This window comes from Watersipora subatra, chromosome 11 (assembly GCF_963576615.1).
Source record: "Watersipora subatra chromosome 11, tzWatSuba1.1, whole genome shotgun sequence".
In the NCBI taxonomy this organism is placed as follows: domain Eukaryota; kingdom Metazoa; phylum Bryozoa; class Gymnolaemata; order Cheilostomatida; family Watersiporidae; genus Watersipora; species Watersipora subatra.
In genome coordinates this window covers 36,537,331-36,562,294 of record NC_088718.1, presented here as the reverse complement: position 1 = coordinate 36,562,294, position 24,964 = coordinate 36,537,331, and the positions used below count along the sequence as shown (strand labels likewise).

Here is a 24,964-nt window from a genome sequence, read left to right as displayed (position 1 = left end):
AGAGAGGGAGGGACGGAGAGAGGGAGAGAGGGAAAGAGGGAGAGAGGGAGAGAGGGACGGACGGAGAGAGGGAGGGACGGAGAGAGGGAGAGACGGAGAGAGGGAGAGACGGAGAGAGAGAGGGACGGAGAGAGGGAGAGACGGAGAGAGGGAGAGAGGAGAGAGGCAAAGAGGGAGAGAGGGAAAGAGGGAGAGAGGGAGAGAAGAAGAGAGGGAGAGAAGGAAAGAGGGAGAGAGGGAGAGAGGGAGAGAGGGAGAGAGGGAGAGAGGGAGAGAGGGAGAGAGGGAGAGAGGGAGAGAGGGAGAGAGGGAGAGAGGGAAAGAGGGAAAGAGGGAAAGAGGGAAAGAGGGAAAGAGGGAAAGAGAGGAGAGAGTGACAGACGGAGAGAGGGAGGGACGAAGAGAGGGAGGAACGGAGAGAGGGAGGGACGGAGAGAGGGAGAGACGGAGAGAGGGAGGGACGGAGAGAGGGAGGGACGGAGAGAGGGAGGGACGGAGAGAGGGAGGGACGGAGAGAGGGAGGGACGGAGAGAGGGAGAGAGGGAAAGAGGGAGAGAGGGAGAGAGGGACGGACGGAGAGAGGGAGGGACGGAGAGAGGGAGAGACGGAGAGAGGGAGAGACGGAGAGAGAGAGGAACGGAGAGAGGGAGAGACGGAGAGAGGGAGAGAGGAGAGAGGGAAAGAGGGAGAGAGGGAAAGAGAGAGAGAGAGGGAGAGAAGAAGAGAGGGAGAGAAGGAAAGAGGGAGAGAGGGAGAGAGGGAGAGAGGGAGAGAGGGAGAGAGGGAGAGAGGGAGAGAGGGAGAGAGGGAGAGAGGGAGAGAGGGAGAGAGGGAGAGAGGGAGAGAGGGAGAGAGGGAGAGAGGGAGAGAGGGAGAGAGGGAGAGAGGGAGAGAGGGAGAGAGGGAGAGAGGGAGAGAGAACACAGTAATGATAAATGTCTTTTTTCATTTCGTCTGAATCAAACATTTTATAAGTTTGATCATTTAAACTAACCTGTGTTGTTTTTAATAAATTCTTAGTATTGTGTATGACAGCATACATAAAATGTTCCATTGTATGTTAAAACTGTGAACTCAACTTACCTACATTCACTGGACACAAGCTCTTTAGTTAGGAGTTTCATCATTGTATGTACATGTATCAGATCTCCCAATGTTTCTGAGTGTGCTGAATACAAAAAGCTATAAATTCAAATGAAGTTACTAACAAGCTGTAAAGCTGTGAAGAAAGCTTGAAAACAAATTTGTTTATCAGCGCAACAAACTAGGCAGTGTTTCTGGGTACAGTGAAGTTAAAATTAGTTACTGTATTCCGTTAAATTTATTTTGCTAAAATGTAAGCACAAAATCTTTCTCATAGAATAAAGAAAACAAAAACTGTCTATATATAAAAACTGTCTAATCCCTAACTTAGTTTGGTTTTCAGCAGACGTTGTTACTCATAAAAATTTAGCTTTAAGATGTGAATATGCCTAAACCAACTTACCTTAAAAGGAGTTTTTTCTCTTTGTTAGCTCAAAACGAGGTGCTATTCAACACTTACTGCTGGAAAAAATAGTTTGTTTTATTACGAATAGCAGTACCTTAACTGAATAGCTTGATATGAAAGCTAGAGAAAAACTTTAATGCAGTTGCACTCAAAATACCTGCACATCTTATTTCGATAGCCAAGGCAGATTTTGGCTCGGGCAATAATTTTTTCTATTGAGCTATAGCTGAGGTCTTAAAGGAGTGGGTGTCTATACAAAAACACGGGCTATGACACTAATTAGGTCAAAAAATCATTGAAGTCTGCCTAAGTAAGCTATGATGTCTATTTCAGCTCATTAAATCAGCTCAGTGGAAAATAATATAAACTTTTACATTTTTCAAGCATCATCTATTCACCATGTGGAAAAGGTTGGTGACAACAAATATGATTCAAAATTTTTTGTTTGCAAGTTTTCTGATAGTTTAGGAAAAATCTTTTGTAGCGTAGAACATTTAAAAAGTCCACAATGTAATGAACTGCAGAGTTGAAAATTACGATATTAGTAAAATAGACTTAATATCATTCGGCATAAACAAGCTCACTATGCCTTACTATTGTGTTTTTAAAAAAGTTGGAACAATCAAAACCTAAATGATGATATATTGTCTATGCTATGCTACGCTATAGTTCACTATACTACGCTATAGTACGCTACACTACGCTATGCTACATTATACTATATTACTTTGGACATCATAGTATTTGCTTTTTAGAAACATTAAAAAATGTTTCTAAAAAGCAAACTACTGGTTGTTACTACTTCGTCTAAATAGTAGACAATGAATGACATTGTGACAGCAAATATATAGAAGCTACTATCCTTTTAATCAAATTTTGTTGATAAAAAGTGATCTGTGAAATGTCAACTAAAGATTTTATTAACAATCAATCAATTTATTGCAAAATGCAAAGTAATATTTCTGTGAATTAGAAATGGTAAATAACATGTTTTTATAAACAATAGAAATAGAAATTAGAAGTTCAAACTAAAAATGCAAAAGTACATGGTACTGTTAGGTTAAAGTCAAAGTTAAGGTCAAGGCAACATCTGAAACTTCATTGATCTGCAAGCAAATAGCATTTACGTTTTATAATAGTGCTGTAAATATAGTACTTTGCTATATTATAATATATTGTATCACATTATATTCTATTTTGTAGCATTATATCATGATGTTTTACTATTTTGTATTATATAGTAATCTATTATATTACATTGTCACAAAGTGGTGATGCAATGTGACAGGTTCGAGATATCTGGTGTTGTGATTGTATCCTGATGTCTGCACAAGGCTAAGAGTTAAGACGTCCGGGTGTAATACTGCGGCTAACTATGTATAAGTAATATAGTGTCTATATAATAATATGCCGAGGATTGCTGTGAGATTATAAAATAATCCTTTATTGCTGACTTGTAGACATGTATAATGTAAACTGAATTCCCTTGAACTGCTGCAGTCAGGCTATTTATACCTCTTTACAATTATTCTAGAAACTTCCAGAAAATCCATTCAGGAAAAATATAGTAATAGAACAATGCTTCTAAATTTATGATCATGACCCATCAGCATATTGCGCAATAGCTATTGTCATGCTATAACTTTATTTATGATACTATATACAGCACTCAGAATCTGTGACAACTCCCCATTCAAGAGGAAATTTATAGTCAAATTTCCAGCATTAAGATTCTGAGTCTATTCTGCTCATGTAATCCGCTCTGACGTTGTCTTTCCCTTTGATCGATTCCACCGTCATGCGATAATCCTGCAGATATAGTGCCCATCTCATCACTCTGCTGTTCTCATACTTTGCTCGATTGATGTAGGTTAGTGGTTGGTGATCCGTTTGTAGTATGAACTCCACGCCGTAGAGATATGGTAGATATTTCTTTACAGCCCATCCAATTGCCAGGCATTCTTTCTCTATTGTTGAGTAATTCCTTTCACGGTCCAGTAGTTTTCTGCTAGCATAGCTGACAGGAAATAGCTTTCCATCATGTTCCTGTAGTAGTACAGCTCCGAGTCCAGTGTCCGACGCATCAGTCCTTAGGGTGAACTGCTTCGTTATGTCTGGTAGTTTCAGAACTGGTTTCTCGGTTATGGTCGCTCTTAATTTCCGGTATGCCTTCTCTTGCGCATCTGTCCAGATAACTTTATTAGGTTGTCCTTTTTTAGTCAAGTCCGACAGAGGACTTGCTATTGCCGCGTAATTTGGGACGAACTCTCGGTAGTAGCCCGTCAATCCTAGAAACGACCGTACTTGAGTCTTGGTCAGAGGCCTTGGAGCTTCAGTGATTTTCTCCACATTGTCTTCCATCGGTCTCAGTTCTCCCCGATCGATCTTGTGACTTAGGAACTCTATAGATGTTCCACCGAGGTAGCATTTCGTCGGTTTGATTGTGAGCTGTGCCTTGGCCAAACGAGTGAAGAGTTCTCTCAGTGTGTCCCTGTGATCCTCCCATTTGGCAGTGTGTACGATGATGTCATCGATGTAGTTGTCTACTCCTGGTAAATCCTTTAATAGCTTCTTCATGCCACGTACAAATGTTGCTCCAGAGTTGACCATCCCAAACGGCATCCTGATGAACTCGTATTGCCCATCTGGAGTGACAAATGCAGTCTTTGGTATGTCACTCTCCTCTACAGGAATTTGCCAGTAGCCCTTAGTTAGATCTACCTTTGAGAAGTAGTGATCACCGCTCATCTTCTGAAAGAGATCGCTTGCTGTTGTCATTGGCTCTGGATCGAACACAGTTATTTTGTTCAAGTTCCGGTAGTCAGCCCATAGTCGATTGGATCCATCAGGCTTTTTCACGAGTACGACTGGTGATGCATATAGAAAGTTCAATTCTCTGATGATCCCTGTGTTCAGCATATCTTTTATATCTTCTCTAAGTGATTCTCTCACCGCGTAAGGTAATGTGTAGGGTTTGGATTTGATAGGCTTATTACTGGTTAGAGTAATCGGATGTTTGATGAGATTGCAGTTTCCCGGTCTGTCTTTGAATATATCTGTGTAGTCCTTGACGATGTCCATGATCTGCTTTCTCTGCTCATCAGATATATTTTCTCCCATCTTCAGATCTTTCACAGTTCCGACTGACTTTCCCGAATACAACTCCACCAGTGTGCCTTCCTCTTCTTCTACTTCTCCGATACCAGCTACCTCAGTTATTTCCTTTTCACTATCTCTCACGTAGTATTTCTTCAGCATGTTAGCGTGGTAGGTTCGGCTTTTACCTTTGACCTGAACTCGGTATGCGTTTATCCCGACCTTCTCTTCTACGTTGTATGGTCCCTGCCAGTGCATTAGTAACTTGTTGTGGTTAGTAGGGAGCAGGATGAGAACTTTGTCACCTTTTTGAAATTCCTTTTTCTTTGCCTTCTTGTCGAAATAATGCTTGTACCTCTGCTTATTTCCTTCGAGCGCTTTCTGGGCCAACTCCATTGTATCTTCCAGCTTAGCACGCAGATCAAACACGTGTTGGTAGCTACTCTTGGTCTCTCCATCGGCATCATTCTGTGTCCATAGCTGTCGTAGAATATCCATCGGCCCTCATACTGTCCTTCCGTACAACAGCTCGAATGGTGAAAATCCAGTAGATTCCTGTGGGACCTCTCTGTAGGCAAATAGTGTCGGGTTTATGTATCTGTGTCACTACCTTGGCTCCTGATGGCATAACCTTTTTAGCATTGACTTCAGTGTGCCATTGAATCGCTCCACCAGTCCATTAGCCATAGCATGGTAGGGAGTTGTCGGCATCTGCTTCATGCCGAGTAGTCTGGCGAACTCCTCCATGTACTCAGATATGAATTAGGTCCCTCGATCACTGATTACTTCTTCAGGTATTCCAACCCGACTGTAAAAGTCGATTAGAGCTTCAGCCACTGCTTCTGAGCTTATCTCTTTCAGTGGAACAGCCTCAGGGTATCGAGTAGCGTAGTCCACCAGAGTTAGTATATATCTATGCCCTTTTTCACTCGGAGGGTTAATCGGTCCAATCAAGTCGACAGCGCAGCGCTTGAATGGAGTCTCAATTAGTGGAGTCCGCTGTAGGGGAACCTTCTGTACTGAACCTTTCTTTACAGTGCGTTGACAGATGTCGCAGGATCGACAGAATCTCGTAACCTCATCATGTAGACCCGGCCAGAAAAAGTTGGTTAGGATTCGATCAGTAGTTTTACGGATTCCCAGATGTCCACTCAATAAAGAATCGTGGGCGTGTCTCATCACAGCGACACGTAGAGTTTTCGGTACAACTACTTGTTTTATCGGCTGTCCGCTGTTATACCCTGGGTGATAATATTCACGATAAAGGATGTCCTTCTTCACCATAAACCTGGTTTGTTGTTTGCCTTTCGTTATTGCTTCTGTAGCGTCATACAGCCTCTTTAGAGAATCATCTTCTCTCTGTGACTTGATGAGGTCTTCTCTGTTTACTTCGATATTTTCATTGCTGACAACTGATAATGGTTTTTCTCCTCGTTTATTTTCTATAGCTTGTGCGCGTGTAACCACAGAACACTCCTGATCCTGTTCTGGTAGTGGATCACATGGGGATCGAGCGCCTGAAATATTTCCAAGCATTAGATCGTGAATGGGTGTCTCCATAACCATCGCCATTACATCTCCCTGATAGAATGGTGTATCGATGCTGATTTTGGCAAATGGCAGTTTTCCAGCAGTGTTATCTGCCATTCGTAGATATCCTTCTTCTCCTGTGTACTGATCAGCTTTTACCAGTGATTTCTTGACCACTACTGTGGTGCATCCAGTATCTCTAATCATCTCCACCTGCTTACCATTTACATAACCTCCAACCAGGTTTACTCCATTCTCCATTTTACCAACTTTACCTTTACAACATGCTACTTGTACGTAACGCTTCCCACTTAGCTTAATTTCATCCGTATTCTGTCCTTCTGGATTTGTCTCCCCTTCAGCCACACCCGCCTTGTGCGTAGGTGTCTTGAGTCTTCGACATTCGGCTGTGTTATGGTTATTCATCGTGCAGTGTGCGCAGTACTTTTGAGGCTTCTTATTACACCGATTTGCAATATGCCCCTTTTCGTTATAACTGTGGCCGGTGATTGTTGTCTCATTTGGAGTTGTCTTCCTTATGAATGACATCTTGCGACCATGAGTTGTCAGGTATCGGTCAGCAGCTTCAGCCAACTCTTTACAGCTGTCAAATTTCATCTCCTTTAGATGTACAGCAAGATCCGTAGGACATGCCACTATGAATTGTTCTCGCAAGTTGAGTTCTTTCAGGTCTTTGCAGTTCGATAGCTCCACCCACTTGTCAATGTAGGTACTGAGTCGAACTAGAAATTGTTGTGGTGTTTCGTCGTGCTCGGCTTTACTCTCTCTGAATCGCTTTCTGTAGCCTTCCTCCATGAGATTGTAGCGTTTTAACAAAGCTTCCTTCACCTGATCGTAGTCCTTCCTATTCTCTGCCGCCATTCTAGTGTAAGTCTCTGTAGCCTTACCTTTGAGATATTGGCTCAAATGGAATGACCATTCAGCTTTATCCCACTGATAGTTTTCAGCTATCCATTCAAATCACTGCAGGTAACTATCCATGTCATCTGTTTTCTCATTAAACACTGGTAATTTCGGTTTAGGTTTATTGCTAACCCACTCTAGTCCTGTACTCTCATTTTTGGAGTCATCCATCCTAACAGTCTCCACTTCCAGTTTTTCTATCTCGAGCTCATGCGCTAACCTCTTTTCTTCTATCTCTCTTTGCATCTCCAACTCTCTTGCTTGTTTCTGGCTGTCTATCTCCATTTGCTTCATTTGCATTTGGTGTTGGAGCTGTCTGTCCTCAGCTTCGGCCTCTTTTTGGCTTCTCGTTTCATCCGTCTCTCCTCGCGTTCAATCTCTGCTGCGAACTTTGGTTCGTTCTCTTCAATGAATTTGGCTAGCTCAGCATCCTTTAATCCAAGTTTCTCGCCCATATCCATTGCCCTCCGCATACTGCTCATACTAGTCTCCGCCATTACTGACTGTCTTTTGGTACTCTTTATGTCTTGCGTGAGTTAGACTGATATAATCCTGATCAACGGTAGATATTCCCGGAGCAGCCCCCAAGTTGTCACAAAGTGGTGATGCAATGTGACAGGTACGAGATATCTGGTGTTGTGATTGTATCCTGATGTCTGCACAAGGCTAAGAGTTAAGACGTACGGGTGTAATACTGCGGCTAACTATGTATAAGTAATATAGTGTCTATATAATAATATGCCGAGGATTGCTGTGAGATTATTAAATAATCCTTTATTGCTGACTTGTAGACATGTATAATGTAAACTGAATTCCCTTGAACTGCTGCAGTCAGGCTATTTATACCTCTTTACAATTATTCTAGAAACTTCCAGAAAATCCATTCAGGAAAAATCTAGTAATAGAACAATGCTTCTAAATTTATGATCATGACTCATCAGCGTATTGCGCAATAGCTATTCTCATGCTATAACTTTATTTATGATACTATATACAGCACTCAGAATCTGTGACATACATCATGTAATTCTAATTCCATACTAACTTGCATCAATTTACATCGAATTCTATTATACTTTACTACATCATGTCGTATTGTTTTAAATTGTAGAAAAACAGTCTGCTGCATTATATTTTACATTGTATATATATATATTTATAGTATGTATATATATATATATATACATGTATGTATAGTATAGCATAGTAGCATATAGTATAGTATAGCATATATATATATATATATATATATATATATATATATATATATATATATATAGTACATTATATTTCATTGTATTATATAATATTATATTATGGTATATTACATTACATTTCATTCTGTTTACTAGTAGACTTTGCAGTCCCATGCATCGTGATTGATCATAATGTGGGCAATGCACACATTATGATGAGTGCATCAGTATGTGCATGATGCGCAAGGCTGCCGAGTAGTATAGTGGATAGTGCGCTGGTCTGCAACCTGGAGTGTCCGAGTTCAATACACAAGCAAGCCAAATTTTTTCCTATCGCTTTAAGTGATGCTGCGAATGGACGAACGGACAGAAACTGCTTTCATAGTTATAGTGAAGATTACAGTGTATTCTATTGTATTAAATAATACTATAGTATATTGTAACATCATATTGCATTTTACTATACGTTATAGCAGTCTATTATAGTATATTGTATATCATATTGTATATTATACTACAATCACTAGCTTGGAAGCCTAGCTGTACCAAGTATACGACTTTATATGATCTTTAGATTATAAATACATGTCACCAGCTACCAATTGCTGACTGCTACCCCCCTGCTACCGGTTCGTTAGACACCTTGTGATAAACTGCCATGATGATTGTTGAGAAGATGGTATTACATTTTTACCATTGCTATTTCAAAAATGCAGTTGAGGGCTTCTCATATAGGCAGACTAACATATGAAGTATTATAGAAAACTAAAGGCATAGTTGGAAACTAAACTTTCTTTTTTCTAAATGGAAATCAAGGTTCGGTGGTATAATGTAAGTATTTTTTATATGTGGGATTTTAAGGACACTTGCTGATGCCAACAGAAATACTTTTATAGTTTCACTAACATCTTTAATATCTTTAACGGTTTCAATACCTTTAAGAACTAATATAAACTATTTGATTTCAATTGCTTTTGCTTGAAGCAAAATCTTGGCCATTAGCTTTGCTTTTAAATTCCACCAGTTTTATCATTATCTTATTACGGCTAAATTGACATATTCTTTATGTGCTCTTACATTTTCTCATTTTGATTTACACTTACTATCGTATGTTTCAGTTTATGAACTTTATAATCCTACAACTTTCAATTCACTATTCAACTCCTTCACAAAACTATTAGATTACCTTTAAAACACATTTGTTGAGCTCACCTAATAACTCCTAGTTTCTGTATTTAGATATTTTTGGGCATCTTATGAAATATATCAATGCTTTGATGATTACCAATGCCAATAAAATGCTTTATACACATACGTACATATGTAAGTACATACGTACATACATACATACATACATACATATGTACGTACATATGTACATACATCCAGACATACATACGTACATATGTACGTACATACGTACATACGCACATACATAAAATACATACATAAAATACATACATAAAATACATACATAAAATACATACATAAAATACATACATAAAAAACATACATACATATAATACATTTTTTTGTGTTATGCTCATTGGCCCAATCTACGCTAGTTAAAGTACATAGCTCTTTCATCATTTTCATCATCCCTTCTGTTCATTCACATGTCTTATTAGTTTGGTAGCTGCTTCCAGCCAGTTTCTTTGCTGCAGTTGGTGCTCAGCAGTAATAAAAGTACATACGGACCGGACTTCCTAATAAAATCTTTAGCGTTCTATAGTGACAACCTCACCACTCCTTTTAGAACCCTTAAACCTGAACTAAAGAGAACTCTGAGAGAATTGTTAAAATTGATTTATTTTTTGAGATCTCGAGAATAAGTTTAGACTCAAAAGTTCGTACAGTGAATTACTTAAAAAAGCCTCACCCTTGAAGAACTCATGTAACAAGGTTAAACTTTTTTCTGGTCTGTTATTATCTCTGGGTGTTATAATCTTGAGTCTTCACTAGGTTATTCATTGTACGAATGTATGGATAGGTATTAGGTAACGCGACTGCCTAGTTTGCCTGCTTACTCACTACTGATGAGTCAACAAATAAAACTGGTTGGAATGCCCATAACATTGCTGCAAGGTCACGCATATGCGCAATGCTGGTTTACACTATATCATTGTATGTCAGCATTTTCCTTTCGGGCGTTCATCATCGATTATGTAAACCATGAACCTATGGCATCCACAAAGCAACTCAAATGCGTCTAGAAAGGTTACAGCCATTAATCTTACCCAATAGTTCGCCGAGCATCGATAAATGCCTTTACAATGTACGATGGGAACCATTTCAGCAATAGTAATTCGTGGTCACGGGTAGTGTGATTTATTTATTTTCGTTTATGATAGTTGCTGCGAGACTAGTAATCGGTTCTAGTGAGCAAAAACAAAGACGTTTCTTCGTGAAAGTGTAAAAAGAAAATGAGAATACTACGTCACAGAGTATTTGCTGATGTAAACTTGGACTGGTTTGTGATAGTGTGAACATGGTTATCATCGAGGATCACTGAAGTATTGTGGCATCAATGCCAAGATATGGCTTTATGCCACAATACTTTGGTGATATATGTGAAGCAGCCTTTTAGTGTACATATAACACTGAGATGAAATAGTTAAATTTCTCTGGCGTTTTCAAACGCATGACTAGTATCTCATAAAACACTTATGCAAACATTAAACATGAATCTGTTTCTGTTGTTGATTACAGAGCACAAGTTGATGTAATTGGCCAATATTTATTCATTCTTTGCATATATATTTGTAAAGGAGATCATGTATTGGATTTGCAAATCTATGAAAAAGAGATTTATTACGAACAAGTACAACCTTGTGAAACACAACTTAAGTCAGCCAAAAAGGTTTGAACAACAATAATAAAAACTCCAGATTTAACACATAACTAGTGTAAAATCTTTCATTCATTTTCTTAATTAAACAATCATTCAACTTACAGAAACATGACAACATTTAAGTAAAGTTTAGTTATTAACTTTCTGGTTAGTTAAGTTCAAATCATGAAAGAGATTTCTTATGCTCAGAGTGTCAGCATTCGCTTGGTAAAAATAAACTCTTGATGTTTTGGCATATTGTAGAATACAGTCTCTGCACTTAAATAGTTTGTATTCTTGCTAGAATGTAGGTGAACATCATATTTCTGTAGAAGCGTAACTAGGATTAGAAATAGTTCCATTTCAGCTAGATCTTTTCCTGGGCAGCATCTAGAAGCTACAATCAACAAAAAGTGGCTTCGAAACAAGCTGCTAACATCATACATGTTGGTGTTTCACAACAAAGCTGTAGGTTGAAAAAGTTGGTAAAAACAAGTGAAAATAAAACAGATGAAAGCAGAAAAAGTTATTGAACAGAATCGGTGTTTAAAAAGATAATTCTATATTTTGTTAAAGATCAACTGGCACAAAATTTTTGCAGTTTTCTGAGAAAGTATCGATATTTTTTTATCATTTTTAATTGTTTTTGATGTTTGAGGTGATTTGACTGCCCTAATATTTCAAAATTAAAATTGATGAAACATGGCCGTGATTAAAACATTCAAGTCACGCGAAAATGCGATTATCACATCTACGGTTGTAAAAAGACTGACAGAAGACAGGCGCGTAACGCTTCCACTTTAACACAATGACCAATATCAACTATCTCACTGATGAAAACTAGCGACATCATTTCGTGCATATTTTTCTTCTGAGAGTTTTAATCACAATCAATTTTTTTAAATTTTAATCTTGAAACATCCTGGCAGTCAGATCACTTCAAACATCATAAGCAATCGAAAATGATAAAAAATACTGACGCTTTCTGATAAATCAACAAAAATTTGGCAGAAGTTCATCTTTAACTATTTAAAGTAGGAATTAATTTTTGAAAGTTAGTTAATTAATTTTTAAGCAGTTTCAAAAGTTGACATGGTCATATAGGCTCTTTCATAACTTGAAAAGTAGTTGGTGTTTTTTTAAACTGAAAATTGCATCTCATTCAGCATAAAATTCTCTTTATAAGGATATATGAAACAGCCTTTTTACTAAATTTTTCCTCTCCATAATAATGAGAAAAATGGTTTTGAGAAATAATTTCTACATCGCATCTAAAATACAGAAGATTATTAGCTATAAAAAAAAAATATTGTTTCACATATTTGGTGACCTCTCATGTTAGCCATGTACATCATAGTGGACACTGAAACGTCATCATAGTAGCTTTATTGTTTTGCACTACAGAAAACATGTTTCTATCAAGCACCACACGGAGTTATGAGTAGGATTTTTATAAATTCTGTGATCAAGGCTGTTTTGATTCTTTAAAAATTAGAGCAGGGAGCTTCTTTGTGAGTTCTTAAAAAAATTAAAGAGTTGACTTGAGCTATTTAAAAAAAATTGTTTCTAGACCTAATACTCACTGAAACACTTCCAAAACCAAAAACGTCTGTAAAAAAATGATGGTTCGATGGAGTAACTTACCAGACAGATCAGTTGACCCAAAACCTTGCTAAAACACTTTTAATTAGTTGAAGCAGAAGCAGAATCTTTTAGAGACTTCACATAATAAAATTCATGAGTATTGTGTTACTCTTTTCATAGCAAGGCAAAAAATTGAACAGGTTGCTTGGCTCTAGAAATTCAGTTTCATTCTTTATTGCTAATTTTGGCAAAATAATAAAACCATTTAATTTGTCGATACAAGATTTGAAATAAGTGTATATCTTGTAAAAAATTTGTAGAGAACACAACTAAAAAATTACTTAGCTATCGTTAGTACAATATCAAAAAGTCGAATTAATGATGCAGCTTAAAGACCTCAAAGAATTAATAAAGCAACTTTGAAGTATGCTCTAAAATGTCCAGCTGCCAATATGTAGGCATTCCGGTAAGGTTTCACTCTGAATAGACTAGCTTGACATCCTTGAGATTGTGAATAGTTTGCTCTATATAAATCAAATGGGATTACTTGCAGTTAAGTGCGCCATTGAAACTTTCGGTAAACTGCCTGTATCATAAAAACAAATAATATCACGTAAATACCTACATGGGTTTCACTTCTGTTGGCCAGCGATGAAATTTTGCTGGTACTGAACTGTGGTATGAAGATTTGATTTCTTCCCCTGGTAACTCTTTCTGCCTTTTGAGAAGTGCTATTTTTCTTCTACATGGGTCAAAACTTTTTTAGAGTTAACGAGCCTTTATGGTAAAGCCTGTATTAATAGCTACAAATCATTCTACTAAATATATCTATGTCATAGGCAGACTCACTCAAGTCTCTGCTTGAAATGTGTCAGAAAGGTTTAGCTGAAAATGTTCCATATTTCTTCATTTCAGAGAACGACTTTCAGGCTATAAACCAATGTTAGGACTGTGTGCTAGTCATTCATGTGACACCATTCTTATGAATTATTATTGTTTAACAAAGTTTTTGTATTTGATAACCTTTGACAGAAATTTTTAGAGTTCTTCTTAAGAATGTCTTACCGAATCCAAAGCAGGTACGCTGCTGAGCACTGTTGTCTTTGGCATTAAAGTGTCTCTCGGGGTAAAACTGTAGTGGATTGTCATATGTATGAGGATCATGTAGGATAGATGACATGTTAAATACTAGATCTGACTCTGAAGGTATGACCTGTCAGTAAACAAAGAAATATTTTACTTCTGGTCAAGTTGATGTCTTTTTACACATGTGGGACTAGCAGTCAAAACTACTGAGCTAAGCAGCTAAATAAGATGTTTTGCACCATTTTTGGGTTTAGCTGGGCAAATAATCTTTACACTTGCAGGCATACCGTGAATTTATCCCATCAAACAATTTTTGCTGTTTGAACCAAGTGCTGAGGTTCCAGCTGACGGCAATATCAAAGTCTGATTGTTCGACTCTGATGTAAAAAGTATACGGTACCAAGTGCAATTTTGGTTGACGTCTATCCAGAAAGATTTGCCTAAACATTTATATACCGCGCAGTAAGAATATTTACATGTACATGTACTTTTGAACAAACAAAAAACTTCAAGTTCAGTTCAACAATTTCCCTGCTCACATTTTTGGAGGATTTCTTTAGTAAACTCAGAAAAATTCTCTCATCAACAAGGTGTATATATGCAAATGCAAACCTCATACATGTTGGTAAAAATGCTCTTATTTCAGTTCTTGTTATTGTGAAAATGTAAATTTTCCCAATAATAAAAACCGGGTCAGCCCATCTGTTCAAAGCAATGTTGGTAGGTTGTGAAAAAAGGTGTCATCAAACAGGATATCAACTCAATAATTTCAACACCATAAAAACAAATATGAGCAACGTAGAAAAACACTCTGTGCCATTCAACCACTTGCTGGGATTTCGGAATAATTGTACACATAGTAATTACACCTGCCTTGAACGACTATCTACTATTTACTGTTATAAATTGACTCAATACTCAATATTCAAGCGGTTTAATCAAACCTTGCCATCAATCTCCATCTTCCTAGTTGTAGTACGAGTCATGGCAGCAGGCATTATATTTGATACTCTCAAAGTTTCCATGATGACAGCTCTCACATATGGCATGTCTTCGATCACAGAGACTTTCTTCTGCCCTAGAAAATTAGTTATCATGAAGCAAAGACAGATATTCAGAATGTCTGAGTGATATAGCTAGTCTTTATGCTAATATACAGTCATTCTGTTTGTTTGAAACCTCTACATGTTAAACAGGCATAAAAAGCAAGCTTTTCTTCAAATTACAAAAACTAATATTCTTGCAGTCATGTTTACTGTGAGAGTTCGTTAACGTGTTTTCATAAAGCACAGGGAATAAGTATGTGCACAATTGTTCCAAAATAATGGTAAGTGGTTGATATATATATCTACTATATAAACGGCAATCGTTGTGTGTGTGCGTGCGTGCGTGCGTGTGTGTGTGTGTGTGATTGATTGTCCGCCTTATAGAGTACCATACTTTTCGGACTATTACCCGCTACTAGGTATCTAGGGCGCGTTAACGGGAATCGACGGTTAATGCACGCATCTATACATAACCTACCTATTCATCGGTTTTACACAAAATCACGTCACCTTCTGTTAGCGCGTGCCTCTTTACGGCGCCCAACGACACTGGCGCGTTTGAAACAGTAAATTTGCTGCCGTGTTATAAAGCACCGTCCTGAGTTCGGCTGCCTATACAGCTATACAAATGTACTAATCATTAAATAAAATAAATTAACGAGTAGTAATTCACATGCGATTAATTTTTACTGCCAACGTGTACCGAGAAGGTCACGCGAACGTTGGTTTCTTGAAGTCACTGAAAAACGCAGTTCTCTCTTACTAAATTTCTACATAAAAAAGGTAAGTATTTCTTAATCAATGTTGTATTGTATATGAATTGCCACACTTCCACTACATAACTCTTTCACTCGCAACCATGTACAAATTTAGCTATCGGCCTACTGCCAGCCATTTTGCCGATATTGCTTCATGATATTTTTTCAATTTGAAACTCCATCTAGAACGTTTGTTTTGGTTATATAGTAGATTTTGCCAACATGTTAACAAGCACTGCTATGCAAAAAATTCATTGTATTTATACTTTGTGCATTTTAATTATCTGTGTAATCAGAAAAATCTGAAATGGCTATAGTGTCATCAACATAAGTAGTTATTTGTTTTTTAACTCGGACGCATTTAATGAACTCGCACAAAAAATTTTCGTTTTTATGTTGGAAATTCTCAAACGAAGATTTAAAATTAAATTTTAGGCTAATTTTATAGAGAAATCTTTGGACAACACTGTCACTACTATAAAAGTCTTAAAGATCGTTGGTTATGTTATCAACGAATAATAAAATTCAGTTGCTAGCAATTGCTTGGAAAGTGGCAAAAATGTGTTTACGGCGGTCGACCATGGAAAGAGCATGAATGAGTCTACTTCAGTGAAAGGGTTGAAAACGTTGGATTTGCCACTGTTTGTGATAGTAAACATGTTCATTTCCTTCCGCAGCTGAGTTACTTTTACTTTTTTTTTCCAGCTACAAGTACTACAGATCTATAGCTACTACAGAACTTGCATGGGCACTTCGAGCGTTGCGATAGGCGACGGTGAGAAGAAAGCTAGCAGTGTATATTACAAAAAAGCCCACAATCTCATTCAATTTTAGAAATGCTTGAAGCAGTGCAATGCCTTCCAAAAAGCCTACTGCTCAAACGCAAGAACAGATTGATTCCCGTAGAGAAAGGGACCGAATTCGCAAAGCAGCAGCTAGACGAGCAGAAACTGCAGAGCTAACGCTGCTACGCCCACAACAAAGCGGAACTGCTACTGCATCTGCTAGAAGTGCAGAAACTGCAGAGCAAACGCAGCTACGCCTACAACAAAACAGAATAGCAGTTGCTAAAAGAGCAGAAACCACTGAATAAACACAGGTACATCGAGAGCAGGCCAGAATAGATGCTGCAGCCGCTAGAAGTGCAGAGACTACTGAACCGACCCAGCAGTGACTCAAACGGCTCAGAGCAACCGCTACATCGGCCAGACGTGCAGAAACCTCCAAGCAGATGCAGCGGCAACAAGAACATGATGCACTAGCTACAACAGCTGCTCGGTGAGCTGAATTTTCTGAGCAGAAGAAACGGCGACAACAGCGAGATGCACTAACTACAGCAGCTGCTACCAGGCGCCGTGTATGGACAGAGAACTTTGCACTTGACTACAGTCCTGCAACATAGTATAAGGCCGAATTTTTCTATGGGACGAATGTCCAAAAATGCTCCAGATGTAATGCTTTACGTTGAAAAGGCGAGAGGCCATATATGTAGTTTATATAGTAGATTTTATTGATAATAAATTTTATCAACACTACCACATTACTGCTGCACAGTTTGTATATACCATGTCAAAACACAGGCTATAGATGAAGAACTGGTGAGTCATTACTAGTGTTTCAAGCATGTAGAAGTCTCAATTCAATAAATGCTGGGGATAGCTAAGCAGTGCAATGGGAAAATATTTTCTAGAATTTCTTAAAATATGTAAAACTTTTCAATACTGCCAGTTTGAAGAACGTCAGTTTGCCTAGCAATGTCAATTTCATTATCAGTTCTGTGTACAAAATTAGGACAATTCCGATTTGAGTGGTTCGAGACTGATGTATTGTAGACTAGCTGTAAAACACATCGCATATTTCCATTGGTCTTCAACATTATTGACATATACAACTGCATATGTGTATGCAGTCAGATCAGCACAAAAATTTCAGTAGATAGCATATTTGGAGTTGTTTTACAGTATGAAAGACAACTCTCAATAAAACTATTGCTTTGCGTAAATCTGTTCCCGAACACGGGTAATGCAGCTAGTATATATATATATATATATATATATATATATATATATATATATATATATATATATATAGTACTTTATTGGCAATAATTTCATTTCCCAAATAGAAATGTTTTTCAAATTATGCCATGCAACATTAGTAAAACAAGAAAAAAGGGACAAAAGCAACAGTTAGCCATTAAAATTGAATAAAATAGTCTGACAAATAGTGTTTAAAATGCTTTTTTCTGCTAAGAGAACGGATATTAGGTGGAAGATTGTTAAAGCAGCTGGCAATAATAGTTTCAAAATAATTGTTAGTGATTGTATGCAATTTGTTCACATCACGTAAGTTGAAATGAGTTAAGAACCTGTAACTGTCATGTAAAAAACGAAGACACAAACTTGGTTGATTGGTGCAGATGCTAGAATTTCCATCCACCAAGCATAATGTCTTGAACTAAAGTTCCATACAAAGCGATTGTTTATTTTAACCTCCGTCGCTGGCTTCCGACAAACGAAAAGACAGAAATGATTCTTTTATACTGAAGACTAGCTGAATCCATGAAGCTGCACAAGTAATAAAAAGGTGTTTGCGTATTTCTGTGCTGTGCTATTTTTGTTTGCTGTGTTTATTTTTGTGCAATTCATACCATACTGGCTGCAGTGCCTACTACAGATTTATACTGATTACAATAATCTTGCTAGCTATATGAGTTTATGCATTTTTCTTCACGAATTATAATTCTTTTTTTATGGTTTCACAAATTTCTTCTGGTATGGTTTTAACGCGGGCTGCAGTGATTAACGAGAAACCATAAAAAATTGGCATGTGTTATAAGTATGTGCCTAATTTATTCCATGCTATAGCCAGTTGTACAGTGTAGTGTATTGAATAAACGGATGATCGTAAAACTTGAGGTTGTGAGTTCAAATCCAGTTCGCAGCAAATTTCTTAGTCCTAAAACTTTATTAATTTAGCTGAACAGACGGATGTACAGGCGAAGAAACAGTAAGATTTATAAACAAAGATTCACAGACTTAATTGTGGCTAGTGCACTTTGCAGCTAAAAAAGAAATTGCTGTTAGACAAATGAAAATATTTTGAAACCATAAACTATGTTGACAAGTTGAATTGAATTATGAAAACATTTTAGGGGAATGAGTCAAATGAACCAAGTTCGTGAGAGTTAAAAAAGAATCTCATCATATGCTAGTAGTAGTAGTAGTGGTAGTAGAGTCTCATCATATGCTAGTAGTAGTAGTAGTGGTAGTAGAGTCTCATCATATGCTAGTAGTAGTAGTAGTGGTAGTAGAGTCTCATCATATGCTAGTAGTAGTAGTAGTGGTAGTAGAGTCTCATCATATGCTAGTAGTAGTAGTAGTGGTAGTAGAGTCTCATCATATGCTAGTAGTAGTAGTAGTGGTAGTAGAGTCTCATCATATGCTAGTAGTAGTAGTAGTGGTAGTAGAGTCTCATCATATGCTAGTAGTAGTAGTAGTGGTAGTAGAGTCTCATCATATGCTAGTAGTAGTAGTAGTGGTAGTAGAGTCTCATCATATGCTATAGGTAGTAGAGAAGTGAAAAAAATACCAATAAAAGATCTATCATGTCAACATCACCTTAGCAGATCTTACCTACTGTCTGGTCTATCTCTTGGTGCAGTTTCCTCTGGACCTGTGGGTGAAGTGATATAAACAGGAAACACCAGGTAAGAGCAATAGCTGTTGGTTCAGTACCAACAAGGTAAAGTTGTAACATCAGGTGGAGAGCTGTATTGTCTAAAAATGAGCTGAGGTAAAGTCGTGGTTTAATATAAACAAGGAACCAAATAGAAACCATATTTAATGCTTTGTTCAGTTTAAAATGGTTTGTTAAAACAGGATTTTGCTGTTGCTCACTTTTAATATAACTTCAACACATTCATTTGTTAATTTATTATTTATTACTGATTCACAATTACATTATATAGACAAGCATTTTATTTGTACTTTTTGGCTAATTGAGATTTAATTAGGAAACTATGGGCTTGATTAATAAATTTGTGAGTAGATATTTAGTGAAAAAATAGATAGAAAAATAATAATGAGAGGTCAATAATTTTTTGGACTAAAGACTTGCGCTTCATCTGTCATGTGTGAAGCATTATTGGAACTTTTTATACAAAAATCATAAAGAGTAAAATTATACTCCGCTCTGAAATATTTTGTATTTTGTAAAAGCATGGTTTAAATAACTTGCTAATTTCTCATCTAGATTTTGAACTCTAATGAGCCAACCGCTAGTGACAGACAACGCCTTCTGTGTGAGCAAATTGAATTATATTTTAAATTTAATAAATCTGCTGTTATCTAAAAATAATATGGTGTTTCCCAAATGATAATTGTTAAGTTTATAAAAACGTATTTTGGTTGAAAATAAGTCTCAAGTTTTGCTTTGAAAGCGTTTGAATTGAAATTTATATGTATCAAGTGAACTCTATCTAACCAGCATCTGCAACATTTTTCATGTAGTTAAAGCCAAATATAGGTAATTAGATAACTTGTTCCATAGGTACCTGCGAAATGGTGATAAGTTGCTTTTCCAGGTGCAGACAACTCTTGCTGTTTCAACAGATAGCAAGCCATCACATCCCTCCGGTTACTAAAGTCAATATTACTTTTATGTTCTGAAAGTTTGTTTCTTAGAAATGTCGCCAGTAACTTGCCTTTTCTTGTCTCAAGTTTCTTTAACAGCGGACTGAAGAAATAGGAAATGATTGGAGTATTTCTGATGACAGCGAGAAGTCGTAAGCCAGAGTTGGTAGTTTGAGACGCTTGGAACAATCGTAAAAAGTTTTCGTCACCGTAGCAGATGCGAGAGTTTGTTATTAGCAATGATTTAATGTTAAATATAAGATGGGAGAAACTTATAACGGTGTTCAAACGTGTTTCAGGAGCTCGAGAAATGTAATGAGATATAAATCTGGCCACCTCTTTATTGATCTTTTCTTCAACGAACATCTTTTTCAAGTTATCCTTTGCGAGTGTAGCGGACAAAAAGCTTCTCAACCATTTCCATTGTGGCTCTGTTGCCCATAACAACCCTGAAAAGCAAACATTCTCTACTTGTCAATAATTATTGAGTAATTTGAAGCCTTCAAATTAAAAGCAAAATCCTTGGTTTAATTACTCTTTACTTTAAAAGACAAGATTTTCGTACTAGTTTCTTTTCATAGCAAATGAAGCAAGTCAGCATATTTTAAAACTTTTATTTATTGTGAACACGAAGAAAAAATCTTAGTTACATAATAGCTTCAGCTTCATATTTTTTATTACTGTCAGCGTATTTAGTAGACTTTGACACAAAACATTTCTCTTGATTTCTATTTTACTGCACTTTCATGTATTTAACTGTATAAGAGATTATATTGTTCAAGTTCAGCTGCTGACGACTTGGTGTATGCAGTTACTAAACCTAACCACTCATTTTGTACAAATTCGCCTAATATTACTTGTCTTAAATCTATATACAAATACATAAACATCAAAGTTTGTTGTAGGTCTAGTTGTATTGATAAAAATCTATGAATAAAAAATTTACAGCACACATGATTTGATCTCAGAACCTTCGAGCCGGCGGACCAGCAATCTTATCCACTACACTAGGAGATTCAAGCTTTCATTGATTGTTAGCACGTTCATTACATTGGTTAAAATAATTACACCTTAAGCTTGTGTGGGTCATTTACTAACAAAGTTGATAATTACACAAAACTTAATGATTATTAAGCCATCTGCAAGAGCCGTAACTGTTTAAGTAAAGGTAAGCTTACCTTTACTGGCTTACCAAGTGAGTTACTCAAATTCATTGAAGAATTGTTTTATTACCTGTACAACACCAAGTATTCCACTAGTCCTTGATAATCAAGGCTCACTTGAGCAAAAGGTCTACCTAAGCCTAGGAGAGATTATAAGGGCTGAAGAAATGTGAGAGCTCCAAAATTGTCCTTCAAAATTTAAAGTAAATAAATGATTGCTAGAAATAAGCAACTCATTGTGTCATACAAATTAATAATGTAAGTTATTAATTTAATACAAATTAATAAGTTTTCACAAATTTACTCTATTCTGAATGCTTGTTTACACATCCCATTTTTCAAGACTTTTTGCAGGAGTCCGTTTTTCAAAGCTCTGGAAGTCACTTTAGTTTTAGTACAATGATACCATAAAAAACATCAATGCGGCCAAAACTCAACCATGTAACCATGACTGGTTGACACTGCTATAACTGGCTGTCTCACATCAAAACTTTGCATGTAAAAGCCAGTACGGTGAAACTTACTTCAGAAAATTGTTTAAGCTACTATTGAGGTAAATGAAGAATTCATAGACAGTTTTCCTAAATTTGAATTGTAGGGCTTTCCCTGCAAAGCTGTCAACTTTGGAACAAACAAAAAAAATTTTCTCCGACGCATAATTGGTTTTTATAATTAGTATTTTGGAATAATAGCATTTTTCAAGCCAGCAGCTAGCTGGGTTTCACAGTAATATGTTTTGTACTTGGTCAGGGTCAATTTTGTACTGTATGTGTCACGACACATAAAGTGGACTGCTGGGTTACGCCATCCCTGTTTGACGGTTTTCTTGCCTTATAATGCAGAATACGCTGTTTTTCATCTCTTCCTTATGGCATTGTTTTGCCATACAAAATCAATGAAATGTCTTTCAAAATTCAAATTTGGCGGTCGGTGTGCTGAATACATCGGAAATCGGAATAACGAAGATGCCGATATGCTAATTGCCAAAATCTCTCCAACAATGGCTGAAAGAGATACGATGCTCGATCTTTCTCATTTCAGCATTTTTTATGTTTCGTAAATGCTTGATATTGCATGAGTGAAATAAAGATTTGTGAAAATTAATCAAAGGTAAAAATGTATTGTGCATTTTAGCATTTATTATAATATTTATTATAAACTTTAATTCACTATAACTATATAATTATATGCCTATATAACTAATATAACTATATAACTTTATAACTATATATATATAACTATATATATAAGTTTAATTCGTTAGCCATGGGTCCTAAGATTGATAACAACGTTAAAGGAAGAAGTGAGAATCATAAGCATAATCATAAGCAGATCATAACCATCTGAATACACTAAAGTTGCTGTAGGTAATTATAGTTACCTAAAATTAGTATACTTTTTTGTTACTAATTTCTAATATGTACATTATGTATGTAGAATTTTGATGATTTGTATCAAGGTGTTTGCATTATATAATTAGATAATTGCTATAGGTTTCTATACCCCTCTATAGAGCATTTCCGCCTTAGGATGCCAACGCCAGAACAAATTAATGTGATATAGCAGGGGTCCACTGTACTTATATTTCTGTTATTGCACACCCGATTGTTGCAGGCTTGCATGTTTTTTGTGAGTGGCCTTTACTTGTTACATACAAGTTCACAAATCAATCAAGATTTAACAGTACTAACCTGCATCCTCCACTGAGAATGATTCACCAAATATCCGAGTAGACCGAGAGCTGGTGTGAGCTGAACCATCTACTAGTAGTTTGTGTATTGCTTCATATCCGGACACGACCACCATGTTGGAACCGCCAAGGGTGAGAGTGAAAACCTGAATACACAGAAAATCTCTAGTTCAAGTGGTTTGAATCCGAACATTGTGTGTGATGTATCAGTGCTTAACAAAGTAATACCAGAAGGTCTGGTAAAGTTCTCTCGCTTCAGCTCCAAAAGTCTTTATTTGTAATCAACTCTATATACAAATTATATATTGACTAACATTTTATTTTGTAGCCAAAATTTGGTATTTAAGGTTTTACAAAATGATGCAGTTTTGTAAGTGAACACCAAAACTACAACATTCTGTAGAGTGTTAAACATCAAACCTTGGCTACAGAATAAAATGGTAGTGTAGTGAGGAAAAGGTAAGTTAAAATTTAAAATAAATCATGAAACATCCATTAAAATAAAACAAGTTTGACAAGATAAAAAGTAGTTAGACTTACAGTAAGTTACACCCTATACCTCTACCTCTATAAAGTCGATAATTTTGATTGTACATATCTAAAGTAAAGTAAGGTAAAGTGGTAACTAAAAATTTTTTAATAGAGTGTTTTTTTCAATTTTTAGCATTTTGTGTGGTGTTAAATAATGCATTCATTGTAATGCTATGCAAAATTATTGCCTGCAGTGTTTAGTGGTTACCTGCAGCGTTTACTAGAACTTTTTTGTAGCTTTTAAAACTGTGGAACGATTTAAGCAAACTTCAGCGTATTCTGATAGCAATGTTGGTTGCAAGTTAAAGCAATTTTAATATATGATCAGAATCTCAGAATGAATGAGATTTGTCTGTAGACTGCCCTTGCAATGAAGGGAGCAACATGCAAGGTGAAGTCTTTAAGAAAATTGTAAATATATTTTTCTTTAGACCAAAAACTAGAAAGTATGTGCTAGACCCATTTTACCACGTTAGAGGCCAAAACATGTAATAATGGTTGTTGCATTGTAATTTTCTAATTCTAAAATAAATAATCTTTACTATAATAAGAGCCATTTTCATCTGCCCAAAGCCATGATTGAAGGTTTGGAGAAAAAATTTGCCTTTCACAGGATTCGGACTCGCAACAATAGTATTCAAACTTGTGAAAGAAAAGCAATGTCATGCAAACATGCAAGGCTTACCAGTGAGGGTATCGGCATCCCCACCCGTCAGTAGTGCTGAATTCTCTTTCTACTCGATGATGAAAATTTAATAACTTTGAGCTTGTAGGTTTTTTTTCATGTATATCCATTTAGAGTTGAAAAATCTGCCATTGTTACAAAGATAAAAGTTCATTCTAGTTGAAAGTTTATACTAACATGCAACACAGATAACAGGAAGTTAACGTACATTACCAAATCTTCTCCTGCACTCACTGAAGTATACATCGATGTGTCTATAGTGACGCATCAGCTGAAGCATGTTCCCTACTATGGGAAGGCAGTAGGGCCCCGCAGGATATCTATCATCTCTCCAGCTCTCAGTCAATAGCTGGTATAAAAAGAGCAGCAGCAGAACAGCTGTGATGGCCATAAGTAAATAGACCATGATGATCTCCATAGCTTTATTGATGGGTTATGTCTTGCCTCTCGTACTTCCTCTTTTCTCTTTGTACTGAAGGCTATGTTTGCCTCCCTGATTCTCAGTCTCTCACTGTGGTGTGTGTTTCTATATCTAAGTGAAGGAACTTTCTAAAACCAAATTGCATGTGCCACAGGCGATAAGTGATTTGAGGAATGAATAGAGGCAATTTATACAGCTATATTTATATCGATTTAGAATATAATGTATATATATATATCACATTTAGAATATAATTTTGCTGGCAAGCTGTAGCAAGTGGTAGCAGCTGCCGCTACTTATT

The 24,964-nt window shown here is 36.6% G+C and overlaps 2 protein-coding genes across 2 annotated transcripts; both read right to left on the bottom strand.

The window, feature by feature from the left end:
* Positions 1 to 5,347: 5,347 nt before the first annotated feature.
* LOC137408019 (uncharacterized) lies at positions 5,348 to 6,997 on the bottom strand. Its single transcript, XM_068094409.1, has one exon. The coding sequence runs from the start codon at positions 6,995 to 6,997 to the stop codon at positions 5,348 to 5,350; it is 1,650 nt and encodes a 549-aa protein (XP_067950510.1).
* A 332-nt stretch (positions 6,998 to 7,329) lies between these two features.
* Positions 7,330 to 24,648, bottom strand: LOC137408018 (cytochrome P450 2B4-like). Its single transcript, XM_068094408.1, has 6 exons — positions 24,451 to 24,648; positions 23,028 to 23,172; positions 20,095 to 20,622; positions 14,680 to 14,813; positions 13,715 to 13,862; positions 7,330 to 7,565 (listed from the first exon to the last, which is right to left on the bottom strand). Exons 1-6 carry the CDS (start codon positions 24,646 to 24,648, stop codon positions 7,330 to 7,332), a joined length of 1,389 nt encoding a protein of 462 aa, XP_067950509.1.
* Positions 24,649 to 24,964: the final 316 nt, after the last annotated feature.